Source organism: Pygoscelis adeliae, unplaced genomic scaffold, assembly GCF_000699105.1.
Source record: "Pygoscelis adeliae isolate BGI_AS28 unplaced genomic scaffold, ASM69910v1 Scaffold14, whole genome shotgun sequence".
NCBI lineage: Eukaryota > Metazoa > Chordata > Aves > Sphenisciformes > Spheniscidae > Pygoscelis > Pygoscelis adeliae.
The window spans coordinates 2,522,474-2,539,810 of record NW_008825109.1 but is presented as its reverse complement, the minus strand read 5'-3'; the positions used below and the strand labels follow the sequence as shown (position 1 = coordinate 2,539,810).

At 42.8% G+C, this 17,337-nt stretch overlaps 1 protein-coding gene across 1 annotated transcript in view; it reads right to left on the bottom strand.

The window, feature by feature from the left end:
- Window positions 1-17,337, bottom strand: part of STARD13 (StAR-related lipid transfer (START) domain containing 13) — a 119,892-nt gene that overhangs the window by 5,037 nt on the left and 97,518 nt on the right. The window contains exons 5-12 of the mRNA XM_009327726.1: window positions 15,382-16,760; window positions 13,748-13,921; window positions 11,508-11,667; window positions 7,230-7,428; window positions 4,384-4,591; window positions 3,342-3,456; window positions 2,345-2,566; window positions 138-355 (exon numbers count right to left, since the gene is read on the bottom strand). Of these exons, the coding sequence (XP_009326001.1) occupies window positions 138-355; window positions 2,345-2,566; window positions 3,342-3,456; window positions 4,384-4,591; window positions 7,230-7,428; window positions 11,508-11,667; window positions 13,748-13,921; window positions 15,382-16,760 (2,675 nt within the window). The remainder of the gene's footprint in view (window positions 1-137; window positions 356-2,344; window positions 2,567-3,341; window positions 3,457-4,383; window positions 4,592-7,229; window positions 7,429-11,507; window positions 11,668-13,747; window positions 13,922-15,381; window positions 16,761-17,337) is intronic.

The window sequence follows — 17,337 nt, the reverse complement described above, 5'->3', positions numbered from 1 at the left end:
TTTGAGAAATCAACACTGCTGCCCAGAAGTAGAGTTCTTGAAGCACAATTATACAGATAGGAAGGCTGAGATAAGACCAGATCTTCCTTGTATGCTCTGCAGGAATCAAAGGTACTGGAGGACTGTCCTTAGCTTACCTTAGAACAACAAAATCTCGGATGGGATGAGGAGCCATGCTGTTCAAAACATACTGGTAAACTTCTGTCTGCTTGTCCAGGCTCTCAACCACCTTCCACTGCAAGAAGTCCTCGTCCCAGAGGTGACGTTCTCTCAGCACTCGGTTCAGGACAACTGATGGGGGGGCTTCAACTTCCACCGAGGCTTTCCAAAGCCTTAGGGGGTTCCCATCCCCAACCTGGAGCAAAGTAACAAAGACCATAAAACCCCATGATCTATACGCATATGTTCAGCAGAGGATAACTGATGACAGAATCTTGGTATGGGTATCTGTCTTTAGCTTAAGAGCATGCATGTTTCCCTGCTAACCATTACTATTATTGCTGTTGCTCTTCTGTATGTGAAAACATATGCATACTAGTCCTGGATGGAAAACTGAAGTGATACATTACTTCTGCTCTCACACCAGTGTATATCTGGACCAGTTCCTATAGTGCCAGTGGAGCTGCTGTATTATTTCTGGTGTGACAGACGCTTTTTCAACCCCAAGCATCCTAAGTGTAATGAAGAATATGTGTGCATAGAAGTAAAAACAGATGAAAGGAAAGACCGAAACCCTGGGCTGAAATAAAGCTACCACCTCGGGCAATCTGATGCACTAGCTGGGACTGAGGGTCAATTAACTCTCCTGGTTAATCGGTGGAAGAGCAGAACACACATTGATTCACTTATGTGTCAGATGATACACAGATGTTTGCTCCTCAAAATAGCCGCAAGGGAAGTATTGGGAAAATGCCTTTCAAAGAAGGAACACACAAACTGCTTGCTAACTCTTCCTAGCTCATGGGTCCTGTTGCTTGTTCCATTTCCACAGCATGCAAGAAGGGGAGTAGAAAGTGCTAGGCTATGTAAAAGATGAATATCCTAAATTCCACACGTACAGCATTTCTGCATGGTTTTAGGGCTGTCATATTTCAGGCAGCAAACAAGTTAACTGTAAGCACTGGGTCTTGCAAACCCTGCTTTTCTAACCCCTCCCTACCCTGGCATCCTCACATACCAATGCTAGTGCTCCAGAAACCTCCAGCACCTCCCACAGACCCAGGATTGCGTTTCCAGAAACCCAACTCCCACCTTAAATTATTTTACGTTGTTATAATTTCTCCTCCCCAAAGCTCTCAGTTCCCCCATCCTCCTGCCCTAGAGCCTCAGGGGCTCCCAATCCCCTCTGTAGTCTCACATGCTCTTGACCCCAGACCTGTGCATGCCCCTATTCACTCCCTCCCCTCTCCCACATCCTACTCTCACCTGAGCCCTGTTACTCCTTCCCCAACCTCCTGCAGTCCCTCCCTGGAGACGTCACTCACAGAAGCTGACTACAAATCAGAGTACATGTGATTTCTTTGCCCTAACAGAGGGGTTGCACTTTCCCAAATAGGGGTAATGCTGCCTCTGGCCCCAAGACCCCCTGTCCCCTCACTGTCCAGATCCCACACTCCTCCCAGTGCCCTTCCCCTACCTTACTCATGTCACCCACCCCTAATCCACCCCCTCCTCTCGGTAGCTGCTGGTTTGCAGACCTCTGTTTTTCCATTGCATTTCCAGCAGCCCTGAACCCCACTGCCTGCAGGGACCCTGCAGCACCCTCCTCCTGGCTGCAATGGTCTGGCTTTCCCTGCAGAAGTGACGGAGCCTGGAACAACTTCAGAAATTTTGATAAAGGTTGCAGATATCAAAAATCCACTGGAAACAACGATAAGAGGATCAGGGATAAAACTGGCCGTATGGCTGGCCTGGCTAAGTAAAGCAGCGGGCAGCCTGAAGAGGGTTTTTAAAACCTGTGATCTGACTGTGTTCTCCAAACTGCTGGCAAACAACAGGAGGCGGTCAGAAACTTTGCCTGTCCCCCAGCCAAAGAGCTTACCCAGGTAATGTTATCTGTTGTTAAACTCTCAGCTTGCTCTCTGGTTGTGTTGTTTGCTGTATCACTTACTTTATCCATTTTGGAGACCTTAGCTTGCTTTGTGTGCCTTTTCCTGGAATCTCATACTTGAATGACTACTATATTACATTTTTAACTGCTTTTAGTAGTCTTTTTAAAAAAAATCCTGTGCCTCACCAGACAGAAGGGTATGTATTTAGCCATGCAACAAGTCAGGGTGTCCTATAGCTAGGCTGTATTTTGCTTTGGTTTCTTTACTGCTTCTTCCACGTCTCCCCAGATTACCTTTTTGTAGGCGAGTTCTGTGTTCTCTATACTGGAACACGTGACCCAGCCTTTGAATTTCTCTTTTGCTTCTTTCTGGAGATTCTGCATGAGACTTTCCAAGTACATCTGATAGTTCCCTCCTTCCTCATCCACTTGTTTCCCTAGCTCGTCCAGGGTGGGAGAATGCACTTCTGCGTCGACATAGGAGTTTCGGGACTGGGTGACCATCTCATGTGGGACCTGTGCCACAGAAGGGAGCGAAAACACACAGGGAAAACCTCCTGCTGAGAACTTTTCCTTAAGGTAATGGCTGATGGACCATTCAGCATCCAATTGCAATGAGCCTATGATCTGTAAAATGGATACCTATTTCTGTCTTTGCTTATTATGCAAGAGGAGAAATCAAGGTAGTATAATGAAACAGTCCATGGCTCAGAATAGCACTACTCATGCAGAACCGTATTAGACTGACCGACTGTATGTCAATACACCTGTGTTACTCCTCCAGCCCCCAGAAATGGTGCCTTGTGCTTCTGTGGAAGTGAGATATGAGCATTATCTCTCCTCCACCTGCAGTGAAAGATGCAGAGAGACTGCATCTCCCTATGTAATTTTAACTTTATTGCATGACACACAGAAATAAAGTGTATCAGCTCTTCTTTTTGAGATGAATAAGTTTTAATTGAGGTGTTAAAAGCATTATAATAACATGAAATGTTAAAACAGTAGATTTTTATTTTAATTAGACTAAAATTTTCTAATCCAGTAATTTGGGTTGAAAACTGCCACAGAATAATTACCCTGCATTTTTAATAGTTGTGTCTTTGAATGCTAGAAGGGAACAGTCATAAAGAAATGAGATAAATAAACTTTAGATGGAGCAAGTTTACAAATAAGTGAGGCACCATCAATCTCTGAGCTAATACAAGACAGAAAATGTAAGCATAAACATAAATACTTCAAAGGATGCTGCATTATGTGGCCATGAATAATGCCGTTTGAGTCTTGCACTCACCTCAAAAAGTTTGTTGCATTCCATTATCATGTGAGCAAGTCCTTGAGTAGCTGCCAGGTTTTCACTGAGGTCCTTCTGATCTGGCTTCCCTGTTGCATATTTTTTCTGTATTACTCTGTAATTGAATTCAGTGTCTCAGGTAAAGAGAGTTGAATCTTTTTAATATGAAAGCAAACAGCAGCAGGATGTTCAGAACACCAGAGAGAAAAGTCTATCTTTTGTTTTTATTTATCACAAAGATTGCTCAGACTGTTGGGCCTTTTTTAAAAGAAAAAATGTTTACCTAGAATACTGTTGAGCCAGAGGTAAAAGCAGGAAAGTTTATGCATGTCCTGCATTAGGCGTTGTACATTTTGGAATGGGCTTCTAACGGACATGATGTACAGTGGTTTATGCTGTTACTGCTTAAAGCACTTGCTTGGATGCTGGTTATACACACACACGACCAAGAATCTCAATGTATTCTGAACCAGATGGGGGAAAAAAAAAAGTCAGAAGGGACATCGAGTTGGGACCACTAATGTTTAGCAGGGTCTATGCCCTGTTTAGTCTACACTCACCATGTTACACGCCATCTTAATGTGGCCTGAAATAAACTCAGTTTCCCAGTGGCAGAATGTAGCCAGAAAATAGAGTGAAAAACCACGCACTGAAAATCTACATATTAAAATCCTTTAAAACATCGTCAATCTTTGACTTCAAACAGAGCAAAATCAGGCCCTTTCCCTTCACAGAAGCCAACATTACTTATGCAAAACTCACTAGTGCCCCATTGAAATTTCGCATGGAAAGCAGGCACTGCATATTCACCACAGACAGCCAGAAATGCCTGCTGGGCTTGTGAAAACACCTTCTGTGCATGTACAAGTGCGCTTCTGGCTCTGCAGCATGGACTTTCCCCTCTCACTGAAGCCATGCCCTGTGTAATATGTGCTGGAAAGCAGATGCTTTGGAAAATTTTATCCTGCATACCTTTAGAAACACTGAAAGCATCATTTTGTATTAAGGATATGACTATTTACAGTGTTGAGAAGAAACTTACCTTGGTGAGCTTTCTTTCTTCGCTATATTGAGATGGAAGAGGGAAGGGGCCAGACAAACAGCTATGTTCATAGGAGTCATCTGATTCTCCTCCACGGAGGTGACGTCGCTCAGGAAGCACAGCAGAGTCTGCAGAACCTCCCGGTTCTCATCAGACATCAGCATGATGGCTGCCTGCACCGCCTGCAGCCGCTGCTCCTTGGGGACGTCTGAGGAAAAGCAAGGGACGTTGAGGGTGGTCAATTGTAAGATCAGATAAGGAGCCAGGAACAAGACAGAGTTAGCACAGGCATTCACACTCTGGGAATGGCTTTCTGAAGAGGCAGATGACAGGGGACTAAGAGGTGAAGACCTCTTGTTGGAGAGCTGTGGTATTTGCTTCTCCATCAAGCACAGCTAGCCTAGCCAGCATATGACATTTCTCTGCTCGTTTGAAAGGCTCTTCCCCAAGAAAGAGACTGAACTTCATTTAAAGTTTATGAAGGGAGAGTAGTACTCGGTACTCATATCTTTAAATGGTATTTCTCAGGTTTCTTTTGTCCCCTGGGAAGACAGTTCATAGAGAAGAAGACTGGCCAGCCCTTTAAGTCATAGGTAAACATTAGGCAACTGAGAGTTTTAGGGAAATGGGGAAAGTTTCATCAATGCTATGCCATATAGACTACTACAGTAATCATCTCATCCCCAATCCTCTGCATTACAGCAAATCAAGCCATTCTGGATATATGAAAAAGGTCCTGGATATATGAAAAAGATCTTCAGTGAGGCCCAGAACATCAGAAATCCCTTGCCAATACACTAAGAGAGTAAAAATCCTTCCTAACTTCACATTAATAATTTGTTAAACAGGATGAAGGGGAAGAAAAACTCCCAGCTACAGATTTATTTAATTGCAGACATTATGAAATACAATTGGTATCCCAGCAATTTGCAACATTATTTCTGTGAAAGGAGTTTTGTCAGTACTGTCTAAAACAGAAAAATATGTTTGTTGTTGGTCGCATGGAAAAAACCCCACTGCTACTCATTCTTAATCCAAACGTTGGTCTCCAGTGTCTACAGAGCCCATCTTTTCCCGTTCCCACCTTGTTTAAACAGACCCATCCTCAAGTCTTTCTGAAATCCTTTAAAGTACTGGTACAGTTCAAGAAAATCTTTCCTAGCACTTTTTTCCCCCCTCCAATCAGTGTAAAGAAGAGGTCTTCAGACTTCCCACTGCAGTACCATGCAGGGTTACAGAGTCAGCCCGTGCCCCTTTTTACAGAATTTTTTTGTTGGCTGGTAGCAATGTTTCACTGTTCAGCCTTTTGGCTGTTGTGAATCCTAATGCCAGGCTCCCGACTCGGAGATGGGGATTCCTTCTGGCTACAGACCTAATAACGCTGCTGACATTAAGCTCTGCCATGTCTCTTTTCCTTTGGCAAGGGGAGAGTTTACTTGCAGTCGCTCCTGTGGCAAGATAGGACATTCCAAATTTTCATCAAGAGATAGTTTAAAGGCGATTTGTTTCCAAGGACATGTAGAACGTCCTTCCAGTGGATAATCTTCTCCTTGGCCACTTCACTATGGAAACAGTTGTGATTGCCGTTTTATTAACACCAAGAATTTCTGTTGCTTTTCTGAACAAGCTTGCTGATGTGTGCATAGGCAGACAAGACCTGCAACTTGTAAGCAGGAAAGAAGAGGCGGAAATGATGGTCCAGGGCTAGGCACCAACTGTTTCAGTCCACTTGTGTCCCAAGACATCATGTATGACCAAATCCACTGAAGTTATTTGCGATGCTGTCTCTCACGTGCAAGATCACAGCATTTCTCTACCAGCTACAGACACTGTGATGTTAAACACATTAGTGACTATGCACCACAGACAGATTTTTACAGTAAAGGGAGGTACAGAAGTAACTTAGATTCTTTAGCACTGGGATTATACAGTGTTTAAAAATGGCTTTCTATTGTTTTGGCAGCTGAAATGTCTGCAAGTGAAAAGACTAGACACACTTCTCTTTAGTGCTTCCAATTATTTGGCTTAGGCTGGCTGGCTACGCTTTTCTGTATCTGCCAGTGCACCGGCTGACTGGCCTTCATAATGGACATTGTCAGGAAAAAACTCTAATTCCTCTGGCTTTTCAGTGTTTTCCTCATTGTTTGTTTCTCCCTCGGCCTGGAGAACAGGTACACAGTCATTTCCTGATTTACAGTGATATTCATCGTTCTGATGCATTTGAGTCTCAGATTTTGCTGAAGACTGCTTATACTGAAATGAAAAGAAGAAATCCTCTGGTTTTTTTCTTTCTCTGACATCTTTACATAGGAGTTGAGGATGTAAATGAAGGCAGCTTGTTGCTTGCACGTATATTTTATTGACTATAATGAAAAGGCAAATAATCAAAAGTCACAGCAAGGAAAGGGACTGCACCGGCTCATTTTCTCATGGTCAAGTACCACTTCTCCATGCCCAGAAGATCACTTGTATTGAGATGTCTGCATGAAAGGAGCCCAGAGTTTAAAGAAATCTGACAAAAATATGAGTCTTCACGCTTTTTATGTCCATGACAGCCTGTCCTTCTGGCTTCGTTCTGATTGTGAGGCTGATATTTTAAAAGCTTCTCAAGATTTGAACACTGTCTTTCCATTAAATTTGCTAATATTTTGACATTGAAACCTTTAGGCAGTTCTAAAAATCTCTCAGTGAAAGATTTTGAGGGCAGAAAGGTTCTTTTATACATCTCAAAGGTGAGCAGAAAGAATCCCACCCAGTGTTAACGTACCAAAATTATTTACAATATATTATTAGACAATATATAATATTGTATAAATGTTTATAACAATGAAAATATTGCAACTTACATTGGTAGATGTGTAGAAAAGTCTCTCCTAGCTTACTTGTGAGGAGAGGTTCTGGTAAGTCCCTGAAAAATTGCTTTACCATGTCTGCCACATCATATGCCGACTGGTCTTCATAGCTGACGTTTTCTGGGGAGCTCTCATTCATCTGACGTAGGGCCTGGATTCGGGATTTCACTCCAGATTTTCGAAACAGACCCACCTAAAAAAGCACCGTTAGATTGCTTTAAATTAATTGAGCAATTAATTTAAATTGAGTTAAATTAAGTTAAATTGAGTTAAAAAAAAAAAGGTTAATTAAAGAATTTGTATATATAAAAGAAAATCTATTACAGGGGACTTAGATCATGACCAAAGTTTGGGTTGCTTATTTTACTCTAGGCAAGAACAAAAGAAACACGTTCAAATGTGATGGTCATGACTTGCCCACAGTCTGGTAGGCAAGTGCATGGTTTCATGGTAGGACTGTAAGAGTTAATAACGCTGCTGCTCTGTATCCCAGCCTAGAGGGAGAGTTCAGAGTGCATGTGGTTTCTCTGCTGCCTGAAGAGTTTAAGCAAGATGCTCAGCTGATAGAAATCAGCAGTGGCTTGCTTGGCTTCGGTGGCTGTCTGTTGATTTACTCCAGATGAGAATCTGGTGCCTCATGTTTATTTGGGTATATATTTTGAAGACTAACAAGAAAATATTATGCTCAGCTAAGTAATAAATGCTGTGGTGAAAGATTAGTAAATCCTGGTAAAGCATTAAAATCAAGACCAAATCTATTTTTTCCCCTTCCTGCTCTCTGCTTCCAACAGTTCCCCCAAATCCCATTGAAAACCCCAGTTCGAAAGCGGGGGCCACAGAGGGATTACTTGTGCAGTATCACTAAGATACATTTTTATCCTGTTTGCCTTCTATTCTAAAGGAAGCGGTAATTCTTCAAATGATGCCTTCACCGCAGCGCTGCCCTTTTACGTCCTTCTTGCCAGTGGAATTCCCCTGGGGGCGAATTCCTGAGCCTCAACCACATTATTTATTCCCAAGTGAGTTTACAGTGTTTCATTTGGGAAGTGTTAGCACTGTCTTCCTTCAGTTTTGCAGGGGAAAAGGTGAAATACTGAGAAAGACGTATGAAAAAGCTGCATTTCAGGTTTGGAGTTACAGACTGTAACTGTTCCTCCATGCCCGCTGTCTCGCTGGTGGTCTGTTCAGCTTTCTGTGTGGCGTAGTCCACCAACAAAAATGGCAAGAAAATAATGCCTTTTGGCCTTTCTCCCCTCACTTCTGCCAGCGCAGAGTTCACGTTGGTCCCTCCTCTCTCTAGAACACTTCCCATGCTCAGGAACATGGTATTGAGGACTTTTGTTAACTCGCACATTAATGACACTAATTACATACTATGCAGCTCTGTGAGGGGATGTATTTGTTTATATGGAGATGAACTGCTACACCAGACTGGCTGTGAGCGGCTCTTCTGCTATGTCTTCTTATTGATGAATTTAGCATTGCTCATGTGCTATATTTATGTGTAGGAAGTAAAGAACTGGAGCGTGCCCTGTGTACATCCCAGCGCACTGTATTTCTGTTCACGGGTGAAGCTCTGCTCTTCGTTCTGACAAGAGAATAAAAGAAAGAGCATCTGGCTCTCTTCATCTGCTTTTCCCTTTCCCTTTCTCGTCTTCTTTTTAAATCCCTTTTCCTCTTAGAAATGTGTGCTGAAGATGCAGAAGGACCCATTCTATCAAAAAAATACAGTTTTGGCGTGTGGTAGAAAAATGTGAGAGCAGAGGCTCAGTTCTCTGCTTTTGATGGTAAGTGTCCTTGCTGGTATAAAGAACCTTTAAAAACTTCCAGCTAAGTCTGATTCAAGAGGTCAGACATCAAATCTCACCTGCGCAATCTCCTGCTGCACATCATTCTGCTACTCTTGATCTCTGTTTTTGTTTAACGATATTTATCCAAACTCCTATTTCCCTTTTTCTTGGAAAAGATCACAATTAATCAGAAGAGGACAGTTCTTCACTTGATAGAAAAAGATGTTTTGGGCTCTGTTCTGCAATATTACAGATTCATTCAGTAAATAAAATGGGACTATAAATCCAGTGATTTATCAGAGGTTAGTCTGGCCCAATCTCTTTATTATCCTCATGCCGTGGATCATCTGCCCTGCAAGTAGCCATATGATGCATGACAGAAATAAAGATGCAGTTGACAAAGGCGAAGCAGTTTCTATTTCACAAATTGAAACTGAATAATATATCCCACAAATAATGGTGAGGCTCCTCATACTATCTTAGACATTTCAGTGCCGGGAGCCAGACCTTACAATGATTTAGAGCAACCTCAACTTTACCAAGTGCGTGCAGTAGAAGCTCTGATGCCTGTTCAGGACTCTAGACTGCCTTCTGCAGTGCATAGAAGAGAGAGATAAGCAAGACGCTGGGGGAGACTGGAGGCTGCTCAGACTTCTGGCCGGGCATTAGGAGACTTTGAATTAAATGGGAACAAAGGGAGTGACTGTAAAGCAGAGAAGCTGAATTGTCTGGAGGGTTTTGGCCTAGAAAGGTTTTTGGTGGAAAGATATTTTAAATGGTCCCCATCTGTACTTCTCCTCCTTCATTTTCTATTCAATATTTTCCCAATTCCACTCTGAGTGGAAACTCAAGCTGAGTTGAAATGGCCCTTCACGTAGCTCTGATGCTTCCCAGCAACTAAACCCTCCCTCTCAGAGCAGATATTTGTCTGAGACTGCCCACGGACACTTCTTTTGACCGCCTCAAATCTCTCAAGAGCTTTTTCTTTCTCTTTGGTTTTACCCTCGCTTTTACTTTCTCCCCCCCTCTCGTTCTCTTTCTTCCTATTGCTCCACCACTTGGACAAGCCCATCCCTATCCCCGCATCTCCTGTTCCTCATACCTGGGCAAGTGTCTCCTCCTCTAATCCCATCACTGATTCCAGGCTTGCTGCATCACTTTTCTTTCTACACTGGGTTTCCCCGCTCAGTACACAAACCCAGATTACCACAGCGATAACCAGGCATGTCAGCTACTGAATATATTGCTTCCACTTGTCTCTACGCATCTTCCCCTTCCATCCCCTATTAATATATTTCCAACAGGCTATTCCTCCCACCCCTCAACTCCCGTACTACATATGGTAGGCAGAACTCATCTCACCTCACTTTTGACATCCGGGAGTTAGATGTCAAAGTCTGACCACTACAGGATCTCTTTACAGTCAACAGAGAGAAAGGATAGGAAGGGCCTGTGTCTCCCCACTGGCTGTAAAGGGAAACAGCTGTGATTCACAGCTAGGCATTTAATTTTTAGACTTCCATTTTGGGGAAGATGACTGTCACCTAACAAAACAACCTGAACAGCAACAGAATGGTGATCAGATAGTGGAAAAATTCAGAACTGACCAATTCCATCCTTTTTGTGTGCTCAGAGCTAGGAAAGTAGCAAGGTCTGCGGAGTAAAATGCTGGTTGCTCCTTTTGAACTTACAACTATCTAAAAGCAGTTATGGAAGAGGTCATATGACACGAAGTCAATAATAGTAGAGGACTGAACTCAATCAGGCAGGGGGTTTCTCCCAGTCCTATGTTCATAAAGATACAGATCCTCATGAGGGGAAGAACAGTAAAAATGTGATTTGTATGTCCCTGCTCCGTAGCTAAAGGGAATCAAAAAGTCTGAAATACTTTGAGCATGAGGGTCTCCCAGCTGGTTTGTTGCAGCTAAGAACACTATAAAAGGAAACGTACCGTAATGGCTTTGGCATTGAACCCCTGCTGACCTAACTCTATCTGGATATATCTGACTTTGTCAACAGAATATTTTGAATATTTTGCTGAGCTTGCTCTCTATTCTTGGACTTTTCTTTCTTTGCTAAGTAAATAAAACCTTTTGTACCATATCTTGTGAAATGGTGAATGCAGTTAACCCTCAGTGGCAACAGTCAAGTATAAGCAGTGCAGACACGGGTAGAAGCTGGAAGTCGTGAACTGATTCAATAGACATGAAGATCTCATGTGATTCCTTGAGGTAGGCTATTGTATACAAATCAGCAGGACTGTTATAGCTACAAGAATTCAACAGATTAGCCGGACATAAATCTCAAAATGGCAAACCATTAGTATTGGCACCAGGTATCAAATCACCAGAGATCTGGGCCCAACATGAGATATAACAATCTTCAAATAATTCTGGTACTAAGTACAAAAAGGTTAACCCTTGCTTGCTTAGGGTGGCTTTTCAGAAAAAAATCAACCGAATCCCTGGAGTAAAGTTCATACCTGATCTAGACAGTTACTCCGTAAGTAGCGTAGTGCTTGCTGTATGCTCTGGGGAAGAGGCTGTCCTGTTCTCTGGACGTGAACTATCAGAGGCACACCGAAGACGTTCTTATCCTTGTAGTCAGGGACTTTCATCCTCTTCATGAACTTCGGCACAGACCTGAAAATTAACACGAACAGGCTGCATGAAAACATCAGAGTCATTTACACAGTCTCTCTGAGTAACACTGCTGGCCGAAATTGGTAACTGGGGCCACCTCCTTTTTTATAAAGATGGTGAAATAATGTTTAATGCACAATACACGGACACTTTACAATCTGTATAATTGATGGATTTCTTGACAACTCTTATAAGTAGATGGCCTCTGGCTCTAAGATATAGCATAACAATCTGTTCTAACAAAAACCTTTTACTAACGCAGTTGTCATGCAGCTGAAGGCAACATGGTTTAAAGCATCCATTAGGGACTCAAAGGAATGGCACAGCAAAGCATAGTGGAGACGGTATCTGAGAGAAAAGGAGGTTCAGACCTCTAACATGCTGAATGGTTTTTAATACTACCAGTTACATGATTTAGCACTTCTACTGACTAACAATTTACAGTAATAAATGATGGTGGGAAATCCCTATGTGCCAGATTCATCCCTGGTGTTACATGATTTATTCTAGTTGAGTAACTTAAAAGAAGCTGGTGAGCTTGCTTTCTTCCAAAAATGATGGTAAAAACGAGAACAAACTGGATTCTCTTTGTGGGACTCATGACTGCAGTGGAATTAAAAAACAAAGAAGGATTAATATGACCTGAATGTGACAAAGATTTTTCTCAATTGTGTGGGAAGGAGATAAAACTTGGATTAAATGACCTACTGAAGGAGTACAACATAGAACTTTACAGCTATTTAGAGTCCCACTCTTATAAATCCCTAGAGACTGATTATACAAACTGAAGAAATATTTACCAGGAGGTAAAACCTATGTACAAACAGCAGGATCTAGAATTTGCCGTATTCTAGTCTGCTTATTTGGAGTTGGTTAAGGTGAGATTCATTTCAGTACAGACATTGTCAGCTAGCAGCAGGGAGCTGCACCAAAGGAGAACAGTGACCTGGGGGTTCATCTTCTTGAATTTTAGCTCTCTAATGGAGATTTAGAAAGAGTTAGCAGTCCAGACTGCCTCTATACAAACTGTGGAGTGAGGCTCCTCTGGAGGGTGACCCAAACCCCCGAGCCTTGGATAGAATGAGCTGCCTTTGGAGTTGCTGTCTTTTTTCACTGACCACAGACAGCTGACCCGACTTGCTCTGATTACAACTTTTCGGAGTGGCTGATGTCAGTGAGGTGAACCTCACATGTAGTCCCTTGTATCTATTTTTCCATTTCTAAAGGAAAACTTGTCTTATCTAGCTCACAGCTGAATTTAGTGGGATTTTGGTGAAGTGCTTTGAACATAGAAATCACAATGTAATTATCAAGTCATATCATTTTTGGACTCAGTATCTCTGTGTATTAGCAAAGTTTCTGTTATCCTTTTGATTATTTGTCAGATACTTATAATCTCTTATCTATGCCCATTTCCATTCCGGTATACTTCAGTCTGCATGGCCCATCAGGGTTCGTATGCTATTAAACATGCAGATTTCTGTAGCCAGTTGCTACAGAAGGAGCCACATTGCCAGCTCTCATGTCCATCTGCCCTTGCTCCACTTTCTGAGTGACCAGGTAGCTGTTACAGCTGCTACGGCTGCAAGCTCCCTCTAACGCAAGTCCAGGACTAGGCCAAAGCTTACATCTTTTGATCTGCAGAGAAAAGTCCCGTAACTGCTCTAATCCTTCTTTTAAAGCACAAACAAACCAATATCAAATACATTAAGTATCATCAGCAGCTGTTTCTTTTCGAATCACGAAACGAATTCTGGGGAAGACTTACTGTAAACATTTCCTACTTTTAATCACTCTCTCCTACTCCTGTTTATTTTTCTGGAACTAGAGTGTTGTTAGAGAGGCTGGGGTTGTCTCTTTGTTAGAGCACAGGAATAAAGTTACATTTCCAGGATCTATTTCTGACTTTGCCACTGAGTCACTAGGCAGCAATGGATTAAAGGGGACAGTTTCAAATTCTACAGTTGAAGTCAATTGTTCCTCCTAATTGCATTTACTGAACTTACTATCAGAATAACAGAATTAGGAGAAACTATTTTTTTCTACAAATCTCTCTCTTCCTGTTATCGATGGTACTCACCAGGTCCAGCCATGTTTGTTTGACATGGAGTACTTTTCCATGATGGCAGTAAGACGAAGCAGAGAGAATTTTTGCAGTAGATTCAGTTGGGCTGCTGACTGATTGCTGATGTGAAGTGATGCAATGGAGTGGCTCAGGCAATGAGAGATTTGGAAACTATGCCATCGTAATCGCCTTTAGCAAAAGAAACAATAGAAAAATCAGACAACTGCTTTAACTGGGCAGAAAAGATGGCATACTCTGAGATAGTGCCGGGCAACATACAAAATGTATATAAACATACACACACACATTATGGCTTGTGGTGTGTTGACTGAAAGAAAATGTAGCTTGGAGGCAAATAAAACAATTTGCTCAGTCTCTTTAATTCTGGAAATGCCCAAGCTTTGATTTTTGCAATGTTAGATTCAGAAGTGGGTGTGGGTCCTGTCCATATACTCAGGGAAGCAGTGCTGCCTGCTATGCCCTTTAGCCCACACATTTCCAACAGGATGTGGGAGATCCAGATTCAAATGTTCTCTCCCTGACTCAGAACCGGGATTTGATGCCTGGTCCCTCACCTCCCAGGGGACCAGCCTGACCACCAAGGTTTTTGGAGATGAGGTTCTCCAAATATCTCTATTATTAAATACTGAAGGATTTTTTGGAGAAGGGATTGAACCCTGTGTCTCCTTGGCAAGAGCCGTAACCACCAAGCTATTGAGCCACTCACATCTTCTCTTTACTCCAATGCACTTTCTTTATATACTGGATACATTGGAAAAAACCTCATTTCAGTTTCTTGTTTTGCTAAACATGAGCTCTGGCTCAAATCCTAAAAACTTTGGCACTGCTCATTTACTCAGTAGTTTCCTCGAGTTCACTTGCTTGTGATGGTGGTGAGCAAGCACAGGCAGCAGTAAACCATGGCACGGCAGAATCCTCTGTGAGGATGTGACAAGACTGACAGCAAATCAGAAAACACCAGGTATTTTCTCACTGCTTTTGTATGTACAAAGCCACCCTACACGCAGCAGCATGGATCCCCAAAGGCCTTTACCCAGGACCATGCTCCCTTGGCTCAACAGGAACTCATCCCTCTGACTTAAAACAGGTCTGCAAACTATTAACAAAATCCCACTTTTCACTTTTATTAATAAGTTAATTGTATATCATCACGTCACCCTGTCACGTAAGGGACTAAGGCAGGGTAGGGAGATGCTCTTTGAGCACAAAGGGACACATTTGTAAAGCAGACCAGTGCATTAAAAAAGTCCACAAGGCTACTGACGCATAAATACTGGGGTGCATAACTTAGAAGACAAATTGAAAATACATCCCACAACATATACAGGGACCTACTATGTAATTAATGGATCAAGAGAGAAAAAACTGCCTTAGTTCGCTCTATTAAATCAATTCTCCATTGATTCCACATAAGAATGGAAGGATTCTTATGAAATGGCAGGATTCTTATCCATGGCAGGATGTTCAGGGACTTCTCCCAAAGTCCCACCCTTCCCTGGGAAGTCCCCATACCCATACAGGATGAGTACAACTGTAATGGTACCCTGCACATTCTGACTCCCAGGCTGAAAGCTTCTGCTTCATTATTTCACATTCTATGGATTTGTGTACAAAATTTTGCTACCTACCTGCTTGGCCTTGTAAGCGATGCTCCCACCCCAGAGTCTCTCCTGTCCCTTACACCAGTGGCTTCGGATTCATTCAGGGACATTCCATCTCTATCCATGTCACTTGGTGTGGTCCGGCCATCAGAGACAGAGTTTCCTTCAAAATCAAGTGTGATCTGTGTGGGCGACTGGAAAGGCAATGACGGAGATTCCCTGACTGACGCATCATCAACTGGCAGACCTGGCAACACATTCTTTGACCAGCCATCTACCACCTCCTGGAGTCCATTGACATGTTGCAAAATGTCATCTAAATGAGGAAAAAGGACATCTTTCTCTAAGTCCAGGAGGTCCCCAGTACTAGCATACAAGTGGGAACCTGGCACATTGTCATAAATACTAATTCTGCTCTCTTTAGGACAGCAAGCCATCAACCCGGACTCTTTTGGAGTAGAGCAGTTCTGCTTTCCCAAAGAAATGCTGCCTGTCCTCCAGTTTACACTGTTACTGTTGTCTGTAGGTGAGAGGCTTTCAATAGAAAGTGCCTTTGGGAAGGTCCCTGGTTTATGATCCTTGGGAATATGCACAACTAAGTTCTCTTGGGAATGAAATTCATTTTTGCGGTTTTGGTCCACCGCTTGCCGTAAGGCCGTTCCTGCCAGAACATCTAGGTCCTCCAGGTACATCCCGCCTCTCTTGTTTGCTTCATGGCATTTGCGTTCCTTCAAACACGGTGTGCTCACCCCACTGCTGCTGTTTTCGGACTGACTGCTGTCACTGCTGGATTTGGCAGAAAAGGAAAGTCCTCTTTTGACTGAATCTTGTCCTAAGTTTTGGAGATCGCCATTGACTATTTGTACACAGTGCATGTCTTTCAAGGATTTCGGCTCATACTGGAGAACAGGTCCACTTATCTCTAAAGGACCCGTTCTTCCCGAGCCTTTTAGTTTTCCATGCACACCTTTTGCTTTTAGTGTCTCCATGCGTTTCAGAAAGGTTTTTGCTTTGGTTCGTGTTGGTTTCTCATTCTTCAGGTTGTCCTTGGGGGACAGGGCGGTGTTTATCGCAGTGGAGTCTTGCAGCAGTGTGCTTTCTACATCATGCTGACCAGAGCAGTTGCAGGTCTCCCTGGCAGCGCTGCTGATGCCGGATTGACTCCTGTTGTCACTTCCCCCACTGCTCTCACTGTGAATAGATGAGACCTCAGGTTCACTCAGATCTGTAAGGACGCTCTCGCTGCTTGTTGTATTTTTCATTTTAATGTCCCCAGAAGATCCATGTCTGTCTGATCGGTGAAGCAAAGCATCAATATCGTCCACCCGAGACCATCGTCTGCTGGTTCTTTGGAAAGTCCATTTATTACTGATAGCACAGAGGTCTTCTTCATCTGAATCTTCACTCTGGAAAACAGCAAGCGGCACATGTTAAAAGAAGGTGCTTTTACTCATTATTTGAATTAATGTGATTGTGCTGCTCCATGTGAGGAACAGGTGGTAAAGTCTCCCTGAACCTAGTTTATGAAAGATTGGTCATCAGTCCTTTCATAACAGCTTCTTTCATTTCATTGTAAAGACTGCATTGAGTATCTTAACAAGTAAGGAATAAAAGCCTGCTCTATGTTAGAAAGCTCATGAGTCCCATCAATGCCTCTTGGCTTCTGTGGGGTGGATTGCCTGTGCACTGAACTGTGTAGGACTGATGCCCATAGAGACTGTTTAGAAAAAAAAGGGTTTTGAAAGGTCCAAGTAGAGGGATCCTGACTTGCAGGGATGGTGTTAAGATACACACGGTAAAGACTGGGAAGTAGCTGGGTACTACAGCAATGATGTGAGCCATTTAAGAAACCAAGACAGCAAATATCCAGTGCTGTGCTTAGTTTTGCAGTGAGAACTAAGTAAACTTCTATAAACTTCACAGACCAGGTACATCTAACAAGATTTATGTTTCAGGAACATAACTACAGATAAATAGCCACGA